This window comes from Peromyscus maniculatus, chromosome 7, assembly GCF_049852395.1.
Source record: "Peromyscus maniculatus bairdii isolate BWxNUB_F1_BW_parent chromosome 7, HU_Pman_BW_mat_3.1, whole genome shotgun sequence".
NCBI lineage: Eukaryota > Metazoa > Chordata > Mammalia > Rodentia > Cricetidae > Peromyscus > Peromyscus maniculatus.
In genome coordinates this window covers 115,435,946-115,453,114 of record NC_134858.1, presented here as the reverse complement: position 1 = coordinate 115,453,114, position 17,169 = coordinate 115,435,946, and the positions used below count along the sequence as shown (strand labels likewise).

Genomic DNA, 17,169 nt, shown 5'->3' with positions numbered 1-17,169 from the left:
ATTCTTCTGTTGAGAATTCTCTGTTTAGCTCTGTAGCCCATTTTTTAATTGGATTGTTCAGTATTTTGATGTCTAGTTTCTTGAATTCCTTATATATTTTAGAAATCAGCCCTCTGTCAGATGTGGGATTGGTGAAGATCTTTTCCCATTCTGTAGGCTGTCGTTTTGTCTTATTGACCGTGTCCTTTGCTCTACCAAAGCTTCTCAGTTTCAAGAGGTCCCATTTATTAGTTGTTGCTCTCAGTAACTGTGCTACTGATGTTATATTTAGGAAGTGATCTCCTGTGCCAATGCATTCAAGACTACTTCCTACTTTCTCTTGTATCAAGTTCAGTGTAACTGGACTTATGTTGAGGTCTTTGATCCACTTGGACTTGAGTTTTGTGCATAGTGACAGGGATCTATTTGAAATCTTCTATATGTTGACATCCAGTTATGCCAGCACCATTTATTGAAGATGCTTTCTTTTTTTCATTGTACAGTTTTGGCTTCTTTGTCAAAAATTAGGTGTTCATAGGTGTGAAGATTAATGTCAGGGTCTTCAATTCGATTCCATTGTTCTGTATGTTGGTTTTTATGCCAGTCCCAAGCTGTTTTTATTACTATATCTCTATATAGTAATAGTGGTTGAGGTCAGGGATCATGATGCCTCCAGAGGTTGCTTTATTGTAAAGGATTTTTTTTAGCTATCCTGGGTTTTTTGTTTATCCATATGAAGATGAGTATTGTTCTTTCCAAGTCTGTGAAGAACTATGTTGGTATTTTTGATGGGGATTGCATTGAATCTGTAGAATGCTTTTGATAAGATTGCCATTTTTACTGTTAATCCTACCTATCCATGAACATGGGAGATCTTCCATTTTCTGATATCTTCTTCAATTCTTTCTTCAGAGATTTAAAGTTCTTATCGTACAGGTCCTTCACTTGCTTAGTTATAGTTACCCCAAGGTATTTTATATCATTTGTGGCTATTATAGAGGGTGATGTTTCTCTGATTTCTTTCTCAACCCATTTGTATATAGGAGGGCTACTGATTTTTTTGAGTTAATCATGTATCCTACCACATTACTGAAGGAGTTTATCAGCTATAGGAGTTCCCTGGTAGAATTTTTGGGGTCACTTATGTATACTATCATGTCATCTGCAAATAGTGAAAGTTTGACTTCTTCCTTTCCAATTTATATCCCTTTGATCTCCTTTTGTTGTCTTACTGCTCTAGCTAGAACTTCAAGTACTATATTGAATAAATATGGGGAGAGTGGACAGCCTTGTCTTGTTCCTTCTTTTAGTGGAATCAGTTTTAGTTTCTCTCCATTTAATTTGATGTTGGCTGACGGCTTGCTGTAATTTTCCTTTATTATGTTTAGGTATGTTCCTTATATTCCTGGTCTCTCTAAGACCTTTATCATGAAGGGGTGTTGGATATTGTCAAAGGCTTTTTAGCATCTAATGAGATGATCATGTCGTTTTTTTTTTTCTTTCAGTTTATATAGTGTATTACATTGACAGATTGTTGTATGTTGAACCATCTTTGCATCCCTGGGATGAAGCCTACTTGGTCATGGTGGATAATTTTTTTTTTGTTATGTTCTTGGGTTCGGTTTGCCAATATTTTGTTGAATATTTTTGCATCAATGTTCATGAAGAAGATTGGTCTGTAATTTTCTTTGTTTGTTGCATCTTTGTGCCTTCAGTATCAGGATAACTGTAGCCTCATAAAAAGAGTTTGGTGATGTTCCTTCTGTTTCTATTGTGTGGAACAATTTGAAGAGTATTGGAATTAGCTCTTCTTTGAGAATCTGGTAGAATTCTATGCTGAAACCATCTAGTCCTCAGCTTTTTTTGGTTGTGAGACTTTTAATGACTATTTCTTCCTTAGGGGTTATTGGTCTGTTTATATAGTTTATCTGGTCTTGATTTAACTTTGGTATGGGATACCTATACAGAAAATTGTCCATTTCTTTCAGAATTTCCAATTTTGTGCAGTACAGGTTTTTGAAATATGTCCTGATGATTCTCTGAATTTCCTCATTGTCTGTTGTTATATCTCCCTTTTCATTTCGGATTTTGTTGATTTGGATTCTCTCTCTCTCTCTCTCTCTCTCTCTCTCTCTCTCTCTCTCTCTCTTTCTCTCTGCATTTTGGTTAATTTGGATAAGGGCTTGTCTATCTTCTTGATTTTCTCAAAGAATCAACTCTTTGTTTCATTGATTCTTTGTATTGTTCTCTTTGTTTCTATTTTATTGGTTTCAGCCCTCAATTCGATTATTTCCTGGTATCTATCCTCCTGGGTGATTTTGCTCCTTTTTGTTCTAGAGCTTTCAGGTGTGCTATTAAGTCACTATTGTGAGATCTCTCTATTTTCTTTATGTGGGCATTTAGTGTTATGAATTTTCCTCTTAGCACTACTTTCATGGTGTTCCATAATTTGAGTATTTTGTACTTTCATTTTCATTGAATTCTAGGAAATCTTTAATTTCTTTTTCTATTTCTTCCTTGACCCATTGGTGACCCAGTTAGGCATTTTATTAGATATTAGGATAGCTGCACCAGCTTGCTTCTTAAGTCCATTTGACTGGAAATGGACTAAGCCTTTCACTCTGAGGTAGTGTCTGTATTTGAAGATGAGGTGTGTTTCTTGTATGCAGCAGAAGGTTGGATCTTGTTTTCATACCAATTCTGTTATTCTGTGTCTTTTTATAGGCAAATTGAGACAATTGATATTAATGGATATTAATGATCAGTGATTGTTAATTCCTGTTATTTTTTGGTGGTAGTATTGTGTGTTTCCCTTCTTTGGTATTTGTTAGTGTGGGATTATCTATTGCCTGTGTTTTCATGGGTGGAATTTTCCTTCTAGTGCTTTCTGTAGGGCTGCATTTGTGTATAGGTATTGTTTAAATCTGGCTTTATCATGGAATATTTTGTTTACTCCGTCTATGGTGATTGAGAGTTTTGCTGGGTATAATATTCTGGGTTGACATCCATGGTCTGTTAGTGTCTGTATAATGCCTGTCCAGGACCTTCTGGATTTCAGAGTCTCCATATTATGTGGAGAGGGAACTTTGGATCCAGTCTATTTTGTGTTCTGTAAGCTTCTTGTTTCTTCATAGGCATTTCCTTCTTTAGGTTGGGAAAGTTTTCTTATATTATTTTGTTGAATATATTTTCTGTGCCTTTGAGTTGGTATTCTTCTCCTTCTTCTCTCCCTATTATTTTTAGGTTTGGTTTTTTCATTGTGTCCCAAATTTCCTAGATGTTTTATGTTATGACTTTGTTGGTTTTAGTGTTCTCTTTGACCGATGAATCTATTTCCTCGATTGTATCTTCAACACCAGAGATTCTTTCTTCCATCTCTTGCATGTTTATGCTTGCATTTGTAGTTCTGTAGTTCCATTTCCAGCATTCCCTCAATTTGTGTCATCTTTATTGCCTCTATTTCAGTTTTCAAGTCTTGAACTGTTTCCTTCACCTGTTTGATTGCTTTTTCTTGGTTTTCTTTGCTTTCTTTAAGGGATTTATTGATTTCTTCCAATTTTTTGTTTGTCTTTTCCTTGATTTCTTTAAGGGAATTTTTCATTTCCTCTTTAAAGGCCTCTATCGTTTTTAAGGTTGTTTTCTTCTACTTCTTCTGCGTTGGAATGTTCAGGTCTTGCTGATGTAGAACTACTAAGTTTTGATGGTGCCATATTGGTATTTATGTTGTTGACTGTATTTTTGCACTGGCATCTACCCATCTCTTTCTCCACTCGGTGCAAGCAGTGTCTGTGTCTGAGGGAGCCTCTCTTTGTCTGATTGATACTCTTGTTCCCATGGGAGCTCTTGGTCTAATCAGGGCTCTTGGTCCAATTGATGCTGATGGACTCTGTGTTTCAGGGAGCAGATCTTAGTCCAATTGGCACTGGTGGGCTCTGTCTCAGGGAGCAGATATTCCCAATGGGTGCATGATGGGCTTATGGCTCTGGTGGCCACTGCTCTTAATTGGTACAGTGTGGACTAATGGCTCTGGTGGTCACTGGTACCACAGGGGATGGTTGGCTGTTCCCAATCAGTACTGGGTGGGCTTATGGCCTGTGGTGGTCACTGGTGTCTCAGAGGATGGTTGTCTTGGAGAGGGGCCAGGGGAAGAGGCAGCTGCCTGGCCCCTGGTACTCCAGTGGATGGGAGGAGGGGCACAGAATGTGCCCCTGGGGTCTAGGGGCTAGAGACCTGGTCTGCCCAGTCCAGAAATGGGCCTTTACTTGTTCCCAATCTGTGCAGGGTGGGCTTATGGCTCCAGTAGTCACTGGTGCCTCAGGGGATGATTGGTTTTCAATAGATGATTTTCAAATGCTTCAAAGATCTACAGAATATAGCTTTAAGCTGTTTAATAACATAAGGTTTTTCATGACAATGAGAGACATCTGCTTCTGGCAGCATCAATATACTTCATAAAGGATGATGGGCATGGAAGAAACTCCATAGGCATTTGCTTTCACCAAATGGCAAGATTAGCCATTTGGGCAAGAAATTGCCTTTACCTTGACTGCTTGACTGTGTGCTGTGCAGATTGGACATACAGAACCAATAGGAAAGTGACTGCTGAACTTTGCCAAAATAAGGTAGAACAGTCCTTCAAGATTCCTGCTTCATAGAAGAGTCTGCCAGACATTTTACAGGACACAGAGGAAAGCAACAGATGAACTTTGCTAGTACAAGACAAGACAGTCCTTCAAATTTCTTGCTTCTCTGAAAAGTCTGGCAGATACTCGAGGCATGTAGGCTAAAGATGGATGCCCCAGTATTGCAGAGGAGCTTTGGGTATTTATCTAGACAGCCAAATGTCTCTGTCATTTCTAGAATTCTGAAAGTTGCTCGTAAAGCACTTCCTGTTTACTCGGGTATTGTGATTCTATCTCTAGCAATCCATGGCGCCTGCTTAATGAGGAAAGGAATTTATTTGAGGATTAACTCACAAGACAGAATAAAGTAATTTGTCACAGGACCCTGGAAGGGTGAGGCACTGTCCAATGCTGTTCTCTGGTGAGATCTTCCCTAGTCTGTCCCAGCATCCAAAACCACAAGGTAGTGAAGAGAAAGCTGTATACATGCATCCCAGGTCTTAAGGGACCCCACAGTCATACTTCAGGGGTATAATACTTCAGGGTCATAGGCAGGTGTAACAGTTACCTGCTACCTCACTAGGGGAGGTGCTTCAGGGCATGGTGAGAACAGCTACCCGCTATACTCAGGTAATATTATATCCTTCTAGGGTCTTGGATGGAGTTGAAGACTAGATTATAGTTGCAGTTTTCCTTGATTATGATAGAAAGTAAATTAGATATAAAACTTTGGACTCAGTAAGATGGGATAGATAGTGGAGTCTTTTTTCTGAATTTGCTAAATATAAATGGACTGATTACTGTAAATTTAATTCTTGATAATTGTTTTTATTATATATAAACATGTTATATACTGTTATGTAACATAAACTATGTTAAAGTTAAAAACTTTCATTTTTATTTAGACAAAAGGGGGAAATATTGTGGAATATTATTTTAAGATGTGTTACATTTGTTTATGCTGTGGAACATTTGCTTTAATGATGCAAAGATGTTGTATTCTTATATGTTGCATTTGTTTAACTCTTATGAAGTTGTGTTACTTTGCCTGTCTAAAACATCTGATTGGTCTAAAAAAAAGCTGAATGGCCAATAGTGATGTAGGAGAGAGAAATAGGCAGGGCTGGCAGGCAGAAAGAATAAATAGAAGTGGGAAAAGAAGGTGCCAGCCACCCAGCCAGCCATGGAGTAAGAGTGAAAGTATGCCAATATGAGACAGTTGATTGGCTTGATCTGTTTGGGAGGCATCTAGGCAGTGGTACCAGGTCCTGTGCTCATTGCATGAGTTGGCTGTTTGAAACCTGGGACTTATGCAGGGACGCTTGGCTCATTCTGGGAGGAGGTGACTGGACCTGCCTGGACTGAGTCTACCAGGTCGATCTCAGTCCTTGGGGGAGGCTTTGCCCTGGAGGAGGTGGGAATGGGAGGTGGGCTGGGGGGAAGTAAAGGGGGGAGGAGGGGGAAGAACAAGGGAATCCGTGCTGATACGTAGAACTGAATGGTATTGTAAAATAAAATAAAAGGGGGGAAAAAGAATAAACATGAAAGAGAGCAATTCATTTCTCTGATAATCTGAAAATAAATTAACAACCACAAAATACAGAGACTTTCAAAATTAAAAAAAAAGAGTGAAAGTCAGATTACAGAAGTAAGAAAAGGGAAAAACCCAGAGGCACAGGTAGACAGGATAATTTAAGAAAAGCTGGCTAGAAATAAGCCAAGCTAAGGCCAGGCATTTATAAAAAAAAATAAGCCTGTGTGTGTGTGTGTGTGTGTGTGTGTGTGTGTGTGTGTGTGTGTGTGTGTCCCCAAAGAGCAAAGGGCCAAAAGAATAAGAAAACAACCAACTACAACAATAAAAGAAGCAGATGAAAGTGCATCTACCTAACTACTGTGTTAGTTATTTGTATCAGGAACAACTTAAAGAAGAGAAGGTTTACTGTTGGTCCATTGTTTCAGGAGAGATGCAGAGTAAGCTGCTCTGTTCAGGGAGGCTTGTCCATTGGTGACTAACAGGAAGCTGAGGGGGCAGATAAAACCCCATGCAGTTTCCACCCTCAAAGTCCCACTCCAGCTGGGCTCTACTTCCTAAAAGCTTCACTGCCTTCAAAATGGTATCACAAGCAGGAGCTGAATCTCAAAGACATGAACTTGTGGGGAATCTTTCAGATGGACACTGTCATAATTCCAGTCAAAATGGAGACTGATCCTTTACTCAGGAAGGTTTCTCAAGGAGAGTTTTAAAGCATAAGTGTGCATGTTTGATGTGTGTAGCTGAAAGTTTTTCTGTTCCTGCTTGGTCTGCAGCCACTGAGACCCAAATAAACACTCAGAGGCTTATATTAATATGAACTATATGGCCTAATGGCTCAGGATTTTCACTAGCTGGCTCTTACATCTTAAATTAATTCATTTTTATAAATCTATACTTCATTACATGGCATGTGGCTTACCAGCACTTTACATCTTGCTTCTGGCTGTGGCTAACAGCGTCTCCTCTTCTCTGTCTTTCTCCTTTCTCTCTCTGTAGTTAGAATGTCTCACCTAACCTTATTCTGCCTCACTATTGGCCAAACAGCTTTATTTATCAACCAATAATAGCAATACATATTCACAGTATACAAAATGATATCACCTATCATTTCCCCTTTTCTTTCTATTCAGAAGGAAGGTTTTAACTTCATCATAGTAAAATTACATATAACAAAACAGTTATCAAGCAAGAGTTATAGTTATACTATTTAGTCTATTTGTGTTTGGCAAAATTAAAGAAGATATCCTATCTATCCTATACTTGTGAGTCTAAGGTTTCATATCTACCTTATCTCTTATCATAACAAAGGAAAACCATAATTATAACTATCTAGTCTTCAACTGCATCAAAGCCCCTAGAAGGATATAATATTACCTAAGTAAACAGGAAATACATTGTAAGCAACTTCCAAAAATCTAGAATGACAGAGACAACTGGCTGCCTAGACAGTCACCCAAGGTTTCTCTGCAATGTTGGGTCATCCATTCTTCAGCCTACAGGCCTAGAGTCTCTAAATTGCTTCTTCCTATGTTCTGTAGAATGTCTGACAGTGTCTGTGAAGCAGAAACCGGAAGGACTATTTTGCCTTGCAAAGTTCAGTGGTCACCTTCCTTTGGATCCTGCAGTTCCAGTCAATACAACATTTTGTCAAGCAGTCCAGGCAAGAACAGTTTCTTGCCCAAATGGCTATTTTTGCCAAGAGGAAGATAAACTTCATATGGAATGTCTTCAACACCCATCTTTCTGTCTGAAGTAAATCGGTGCTGCCAGGAGCAGACATGTCTCATTGTCCAGAAAAGTCTAAGTTTTTAAAAACATTTTAAATGACATATTCTGTAGGTCTTTGAAGTGTTTGAAGATTATCTACCTAATTTAAATATATCTATGTATACCTAGAAAACTTAACATGACTATAAATTTGACTATTATAGAAAACTAATTATTAATCTGTATTTCTTAATTATCCATTACAATTTAAATGAGCTGCACCAACATAATACCTTAAACAAGAGTAGAAATATGCATACAGTATAACAAAATTAACTTTACATTTGTATCAATAAACTAAAATCTATACCAATGTAAAACATTTTAAACAAGTTACTCTTTAAAAGTAGGTTCAACAATCTACCCTTTAATCCTATCATATCTATATCCTATATTTCCATATCATATCCCTCCCATTTTTTAAAAGATATTGACTATGACCAATAACAATTTGTAACCAACAACCTAAACGAAGACAAACATCCATAATCCATTTTTTGGGAATGTGGACGTAGTTTTCTAGGCGACTTCCTGCTGAAAGGGGGCTGTATTCTTATGGGGATCCTGAGAAAATTAAGAATTATGGTCAAGTCCTGACTGGAATAGTCAGTGATGTATTTTTTGAGGCAGTTTCCTTGAAGCTGTTTGGATGTTGGATCATCTGAGCCTCTCAGGGGGTCTTCCTTGATCAAATCATATTAGCCTGGAAGCAATTCATAGGTTTTCATCTTTTGTGGAAACAAAAGCAGAACCTCATTTCCAAAGCAACATATCCTTAGACATAGATTTTGAAATCAAGATATCTTTAAAATATATATTGATTTAACCCAGCAGCTTTTATAATCAAATGTCTCTCTGCAGTTAAAAATCCTAAAGACAACATAATCCAGACTCTCTGTGTGATATCCATCTTTATGTGGCTTATTTTTATATCACTTTTACTTTCTCTTTAAAGACTTTATTTTTTTAAACTTTCTATTTCTTTATGTAACTGTCTATATTCCTTTTCCTGTCTCTCCCAAGCCTTAGTACATTTTTACATACACTGTAACCTGTTTAGGGTTTATCCCATCTGAATCTTTCTTATTCTAAATCTGTAATCCTTCTCTGGCCAGGAGAGACTTTAAACTGCTAAACTGCGTGGCCAGGACAAAAAGCAGTAGCCTTGGCCGCTGACTCCACCCATTTTAGCTTTTCAACATAGTGGAGGTAATTTACTTCCAGCTCTGGGCCATGTGTACCATCAACTCTTGGAAGCAGTGGGTCTATGCCTCCATTAAAGCAGTGTGTAGCCTAAAACTCTTTTTTTTTTTCCATCTGTACTAGCAAAAGCTAAATCCACCACGCAGTGCACTGCGCAGCACTCAAGCTCATGCATATGCTGTAAACCCGCCATACTGTAAGCTCAAATCCACACACCATACGGGCATCTCTATATCTCGGCCCATATGAGGCATGAAGTAGAAAGTTGAATTTGGCTCTGTTATTGTGTGTTTAGAAGCCCTTTTTAAACTCATTTAGGCCTTACTGAAATTTGAGAGCCCTACTTTGGTATGCCAATTGTAGCTGGAAGTTTTCTCTGGTCCTACCTGGCTCCCCTAGCCCCACAATTCCACAGCCACTTGGGCCCAAATAAACACACGAGGCTTATATTAATTACGAACTATATGGCCTAATGGCTCAGGATTTTCACTAGCTGGCTCTTACATCTTAAATTAATTCATTTTTATAAATCTATACTTTGCCACATGGCTTGTGGCTTACTGGTACCTTTACATCTTGCTTCTTCTGGTTGTGACTAACAGCGTCTTCTCTTCTCTGTTTTTCTCCTTTCTCTCTCTCTAGTTAGAATGTCTCACCTAACCTTACTCTGCCTCACCATGGCCAAACAGCTTTATTTATCAAGCAATCAGAGCAACACATATTCACAGCATACAGAACAACATCACCCATCAGGTGTGCACTTATTTTTTCTAAACACATATAAAAACAAATATGTATTATTAGAAAATTGTGTTTTTGTCACTCTAAGCCATCAGCGAAGCTTTAATAGGCTCATACTGACCTCAGTCCTTGTCCACAGCACTGGCAGTCAGTGTTAAACAGCCTTCTAGAGGAGTGCTTATTGGACAGGACACTCTTAGTGCCTCAATAATCAAACTTGGTTAAGTGTTGTAAGATGTATGGCTTCTCTACAGGAATTCTATAGGATAATAATTAGTAGTAAAGTATTAAGATTAGACAACATGCTAATTATTCTCAGATTCCAAAGCCGTTTAGGCCCAGTGTGGCAGGCAAAAATTCTCTGCCTCAAAATACCCACACCTGGTTTCAGTGATGATATTTGCCATTTTAAAATTTTAAAAATATCTTCTTGGATTCTTTTTTACATATTTAACCTTTGCTTACATTTGACTTTCAGTGCACGGTTCTGTCTTTCTTCTAATTCTCTTTGGATGACTGGAGTGGGTGAGTGGAACTGAGAGGAGTTGGCCAGTGGGAGAGCAGAATGGTGACACTTCCTGTTTTTCTTCCCTGGAGACAGGTGGCAGTTAGTGAGCCTAAGAGCCATGCCAGTCTTCAAGTGCACAGGTGAAAAGGGTTTGTGGCAGCAGCTGGCTGTAAGGGGCCGTTTCTCTCCTGGGCTGCTGGGCTGCCATTTGTGGTCCAGGTTGCACATATGCAAGCTGCTATAGGAGGTGGAGGTAAAGATGCACCTCATATCATTGCCATAAACTAAAGTTTGTCATGGTGCAGCACTTCACCTGAGAAAGTCCAGGGTTTAGTTCTGTGGATCTGGCCTATGAACAAAAGAAATAAATGTTCAGCTACCAGTAATTTTCTCTCTTAAGAACTGTTTTCAGCCTTGGCACTGAGGATGAAGCTCAGGTGGTAGAGTTCTTGCCTAGCATGCATGAAGCCCTGGATTCAGTTCCTAGCACTGCCTAAACTGGGCATGGTGGACATACCTGTAATCCCAGCCTTGGGAGGCAGGGCAGGAGGGTCAGAAGTTCAAGGTTATCCTTGCCAAATGGCGAGTTTGAGCCCAGCCAGGACTACACCAGTTTCTGTCTGTAAAAACTATTTTAGTCCTTATTACTAATAAAAAGGTTTTCTTTTTGAAAATCACCCTCATAATAAGAATAACTTTCTTTTTACTTTTGTTCTTCTCTGTATAATACTCACTTATTGTCCGGGCGGTGGTGGCGCACGCCTTTAATCCCAGCACTCGGGAGGCAGAGCCAGGCGGATCTCTGTGAGTTCGAGGCCAGCCTGGGCTACCAAGTGAGTTCCAGGAAAGGCACAAAGCTACACAGGGAAACCCTGTCTCGAAAAAACCAAAAAAAAAAAGAAAAGAAAAGAAAAGAAAAGATTTACTTATTGCTTCACTTAAAATTTGAGTAAATTAATACAATTTACCCTGTAAACTTGTGAATTTTGCATTCATGACTTGAACTAGCTATAGGTAGAAAGTATTTTTTAATTTGTCTATTGGGGATACTTCTATTTACCACCTCCTTCCTCAGCATCATCCCATCAAAACCAAAATCAATAATGGTTATTAGCAAAACGTAAAATAGAAATTTGAGTAATGAGTTTATGTTTCATAGATTGTAGCTATGTCCCTAGATATTAAATGATCTTTCTGTACTCAATTTAGCAACTACTGTTCAATGTCAGTGAAAATTAATAGAACTGACTTACTACAGAATTCATGTTTATAATATATTCTGGTTTATAAACATTTGGCTTCTGTATAAGTCTACTAATAACTTTGAGGTACCATTTATCTTTTTAATTATATATTTAAGGTCCTCAAATGTTTCAAAAATAATTTTCTCCTATAATGTACACAGCAGAAATCCCTGCACCAGTGTACACTGGAGAACACAGTCACCAAACCACAAGGAATCATGTGCAGAGTATCCTCTCTGGATTATCAGAGAGTTGTGTGTAAGTATTTGATCCTCATAAAATGATTAAGACTGTGTCTTTTTATTGTGTAATTGGAGAGATTCTGTCTATTCCTTTCTCCCCCCACCAAAAAAAATTCTTCTATATTAAGGTGGAGTTTAGGCTTAGAATACTTGACAGGGATCTCTCCACAGGTTGAGGAATTACTGAAGATTCTTACTGTTCAGGTTAATAGTAGAAAAAAATGGTGAAACACATAATGATATTTTGAACATTCATTTCTTTGTTCATAATGAAATATAATACTCTACTATAACTGTTAAATGTTTTCTATACATCAGGTTTTCACAATTCAGTTTAATGTGTAGATTTCAGGAAGTTTCCCTAGAAACTTCCCTAGAAACAGTGTCTTCTGCCAACATCATCCCCCTCTCCCAGCATTCCTTGCTGAAATGGCCAGTGGTTTTAGAAAAAACTGCACAGAAACAGGAAGTATTTGCAGCTGACTTGGATTTGCACAGAACCTCCAGCCAGAGGTCAGACAGTCTGATCTTTGGCTCCATTGTCAGCTGAGCAGCTGTGCCACAAATCCAGCTTCCATGGCTTTCTTGCCTCCCTGGGTGCCTTGTTGGGATTAACCCTTAGCATTCCTAAGTGTTTTATAGATGTGAGTGAAATACGAATGAAAAGTCACCCTGAATTCTAGTGTTCAGTGCCTGAACAGACCTTTCAGAAAATTTAAATACAGACTTTAAAATCTCTGAGTGAAACACTGAATCATAAAAGTTTTATGCCAGTCTCATCCTTAGCCACAGTTGGAGGTGCTAATAGAAAATCCTTCATGGCTTCTGTTCAAGGTGGGACCGGTAGCCAGCTTCTATTTTTAGAGAAGATTCCCTTCTGTGCCTCTGTTCACTGCTTGAATATGCATTCTAGTGTTCCTTCTGGAAAGACCCCCAACCAAGGAAACCTACAGAGCTTAACTGCAGCTGCAGAGAGCAGGAGGCAGCAAGGTATTGATGTGTCACACTGCCAAGCACTGGGTTCTGATGCTCTCCAGAGGTCATGGGAATTCCAAACTCTACTGAAAATTGACCTGGCTAGCATACGATAATTGAGTAATGTATATATAAGAAACAATAGAATCCTATACTTTAAGAGTGTAGCATCCAAAATAGGGACAGAAAATGAGATTTCAGTCCTCTTCTCTCTCTAGGAAATGCTGAGGGTAGTCTGTGTAGACTGGAATGTATTAGCTGTGCCCTGCAGATACTCAGGTTCAGCTGTGACCCTCATTAGGTCTGCTTCAGGAAGCTGGCTTTCATCCTTCTTCCATGCAGACCTCCCTGGCATCTTTTCCAAAGGGAAATAGGCATGCTGGCTTTGCAACCTTCTATAGGATATCTTTGGAAAAAGTATTTGTCTACATTATTCAAAGCTTGCAGATGCACCTTTGGGAGGTCTGTCAAGGTAGCTAGCTCTTTAGTGATTACTGACTGACAGTTACCCTCAAGAGAAGGTTGTAATACATACTTATGCCTCCTATAAGAACAAAACATTAGATCTATGCTTTACACCTTCAGACCTAAGGCAGCTAACGAATTTTCATTTAGATGTCAAATGGCTTAGGGAAATGAACAGTGTTGAATTAGAGTTTATAAAGTTAATGTAAGCACAATTCATAAGGATTTTCTTCAATTTAGAATTAAAGGCAATTCTGCCGGGCGGTGGTGGCGCACGCCTTTAATCCCAGCACTCGGGAGGCAGAGGCAGGCGGATCTCTGTGAGTTCGAGGCCAGCCTGGGCTACCAAGTGAGTTCCAGGAAAGGCGCAAAGCTATACAGAGAAACCCTGTCTCGAAAAACCAAAAAAAAAAAAAAAAAAGAATTAAAGGCAATTCTACCATTTCCCATTCTAGTTAACAAATTTAATTGTGTATCTGTGGACATATATTTAGGTTTTTTTCTTTTTTAGTATTTAGCTCATATTCTTTGTATGCATATATTTACTTGTTTTTTATATACAGCAAGAAAAGAATTAATACCTCAGCTTATTTAAAGTCATTGGCACTTACTATTACATTTTAGTGGGTGAGGTTTTTTTTTGGAGTCTTTAAGGTTTATTTAAACAAGGTTTCTGATTTAATAAGCCTAAACGGATATGAGATTTATACTTGTAACAAGCTCTCAGGTGTTGCTATTTCAGTGTCATTGTGTCCTGTACTTCGAATATCACTAGTCTGTACAACAAGAGGACTAGCAGTCCAACAGTGGAGACAGAAATAGAAGAGATAGGATACATAAATATTTCAGTGTTTATTTCTAGTGTCTTGAATAGAGGCCTCCAAAGATACATCTACCCAGAGCAACAGAATGGGACCTAATTTGGAGTAATTACAGAAAGGCTCTTGAGATTGTATGATCTGGGATTAGGTAATATCTAAATGTAATGATGAGTGTCCTCAGAGTAGAGGAACTTGTATGCTACAGACCAAACTACCAGACTTATGTTGCTTTACCAACTTTGGTGGCAATAGCCTTGGGAAACTATACTGCTGCCCTCAGACCCACCATACTGCAATGCTAAGTTCCTTCAGTTCTATTCTATAAACAAAGGCAATAAAATTCAGAGCCTTGCCTAGTGTTAAATAATATTTGAGTAACTGGAAAGTTCAGTTGGTAAATAATTGCTGACATGTGATTTGATTTAATCTTCCCCCACATGCACAGTTACCATTTCAAAGTACAATTTGAGTGGATGACTCTGTCAGATGTTAACTAGATATTGGAGTGGCCAAGAGGCTCACCAGAAGTAATAGTAGGGGCCAGTGCTCACACTGAGATTGAGATTCTAGGCAGACTGGGGACGTGGGGCAGCTTGGCAAGTACTGAGTAGTTCGGTTTAGAGTCTGAATGTGTTATGTCTCCCATAGGCTCATATGTTTGAACACTTGGTCCCAGCTGGTGACACAGTGTCAAGAGATTGAGGAGCCTTAGGTTGTACAGCTTTGCTGGAGGAAGTGGTTCAATGGGGGAAGGAAGGGCTTTTAAGTTTCTGCTTTCTGTTCTGCCAGAAATATGAGGAGATCAGGAGTCCCAGCTCCATATTCTTGCTGACATGGAGCCACTTGCCATCATGACCAGCCTGCTGTGAATGATGTGAAGGACTCTATCCATCAAATCATGAGAGAAAAACAAGCCCTTCCTCCTTTAAATTGCTTTGTCAGATACTCAGAGCAACAAGAAGAGGAAGTAAGACAGTGCTGTGGAGCACTTACTAAAGTGGGAAAGCAATTTACTGTCTCTAACACAAACCTTCCTACTTCATGGTAGCTGGTTAATGGGATTTCTTCCTATTGATGCTTATAGAGTAGTTTCATTTTGTTACAGTAGTCTTATTTACTCTTGCAGTACCCTCTTTATTTCATACTCAAATATAGATAATTTAAGCTGATAATAGTCACATTAAATAACACTTCAATGGTATCTTTGAAGATGCAGATCAATGACTTAGGTAGCAGAGTATTGGAATGAATGTTTGAATATTACTGTGAGGAGACCCCTTACCCTTTAGCACTGTCCTGTGAACTCCCCAGTGCCTCTGTCAAGTTGCCTTGAGTGATTACTAACTCATTTGAGCTGCCTAATAGTACTTTCAGACTTATTTTAATTAAATCTTCGTTTGTTACGGTTAATGCTTTTATATGCTCAATGTAAATGGTACCTCTAGATGCCAAACAATTAGTATATGATTTTAAAATTGATTTCTTATAGTTGATTTTAAATCAGTAAAATCAAAGTTGGTGAAACAGTGAATGGAATAGACAATATGGTCCAAGATGCTGCTCATACTGACAGATCAAAGAGAAAAGCCAAGAAGCAAAGACGCCAACAAACATTTCAAGAGAGAACCACTTTGAAGTTCTGCACAGAAGTTTAAGGTCAATTTCATGAAGTACATTAAGTGGCCAGATCAAAAATACTTACCTTATTATTATTATTTGGGGAGACAGAGTCTCACTGTGTAGCCCTGGCTGGCTTAGAACTCAATGTGTAGACCCCAATACCTCTCTAGTGTAGGGATTAAAGGCATGTACCACCACATCTGGCCAAGTTGAATTAGGAAAGTTGCTGGGCATTTAACCTAGTGCCTTGCACATAGCAAACATATATGCTACCACTGAGCTATACCAACAGCTAAAAAAATGGTATCTCTAAAACTGCAGTATCACTAGCCTTCCTGTTCTTGTACTGATGCTCATGTTTATGCTACTTTTCTTCTAACCTTTATTTACTAATTTATTTCATATCTATAAGCTTGCAAGGCATAGCAGGAAGTCTGTATTATCTAATAAGAAGAAAAGCCTGGTGTGCAAATCATTAGACTATGTGATCCAATGACATAGATGACAGACAGACAGCTTGTTATAGAAAGGTTCACGAGAGAATGGCCTCTCCTCTACTTATCAGTTGAATATTTTATTAGTTGCCATGCAGGATTTGATTTCATATATTGATTTTACTCAGTGAAATACATGTGTAAAATCGAGATTTCTATTTTGTTTTGCACATTTCCTTTTGACTTAGTTTGTAGTCAAATTTGTAGATGTTTTTGATTTGCAATCAGTATATATTCCTTACAATGTCAGGTTCAACATGTTTGAACTTGATTAAAATTATTTCTGTTTTGATTTCTTCAGATTCTTTGTTATTTTTTCCCATTATGTGTTTTTGTATTTTATAATTTAATTTAATTTTACATATCAGCCACGGATTCCCTTGTCGTCCCCCCCCCACCCCCCGCCCACCCGCCTTCCCCCAGCCCACCCCCCATTCCCATTTCCTCCAAGGCAAGGACTCCCCTGAGGATTGAGTTCAACCTGGTAGATTCAGTCCAGGTATGTCCAGTTCCCTCCTCCCAGGCTGAGCCAAGTGTCCCTGTATAAGCCCCAGGTTTCAAACAGCCAACTCATGCACTGAGTACAGGACCCAGTCCCACTGCCTGGATGCCTCCCAAACAGATCAAGCCAATCAACTGTCTCACTTATCCAGAGGGCCTGATCCAGTTGGGGGCTCCTCAGCCATTGGGTCATAGTTCATGTGTCTCCATTTGTTTGGCTATTTGTCCCTGTGCTCTATCCAACCTTGGTCTCAACAATTCTTACTCATACAAACCCTCCTCTTTCTCGTCAGTTGGGCTCCTGGAGTTCCACCTGGGGCCTGGCTGTAGATCTCTGCATCCTGTTCCCTCAGTCATTATTGGATGGGGTTTCTAGCACAACAGTTAGGGTGTTTGGCCATCCTATCACCAGAGTAGGTCAGCTCGGGCTGTCTCTCAACCATTACCAGTAGT

General features: G+C 38.9%; 1 protein-coding gene across 7 annotated transcripts in view; it reads left to right on the top strand.

Annotated features, from left to right (window-relative positions):
- The window catches only part of Zcwpw2 (zinc finger CW-type and PWWP domain containing 2), a 119,548-nt gene that overhangs the window by 61,189 nt on the left and 41,190 nt on the right, over nucleotides 1-17,169 (top strand). Inside the window, exon 4 of one of the 7 annotated variants that reach the window (XM_076577302.1) lies at nucleotides 11,760-11,856. The exons of the other annotated variants lie outside the window; for them this stretch is intronic. Coding sequence (XP_076433417.1) covers nucleotides 11,760-11,856 — 97 coding nt within the window. The remainder of the gene's footprint in view (nucleotides 1-11,759; nucleotides 11,857-17,169) is intronic. 7 annotated transcript variants of the gene reach the window in all.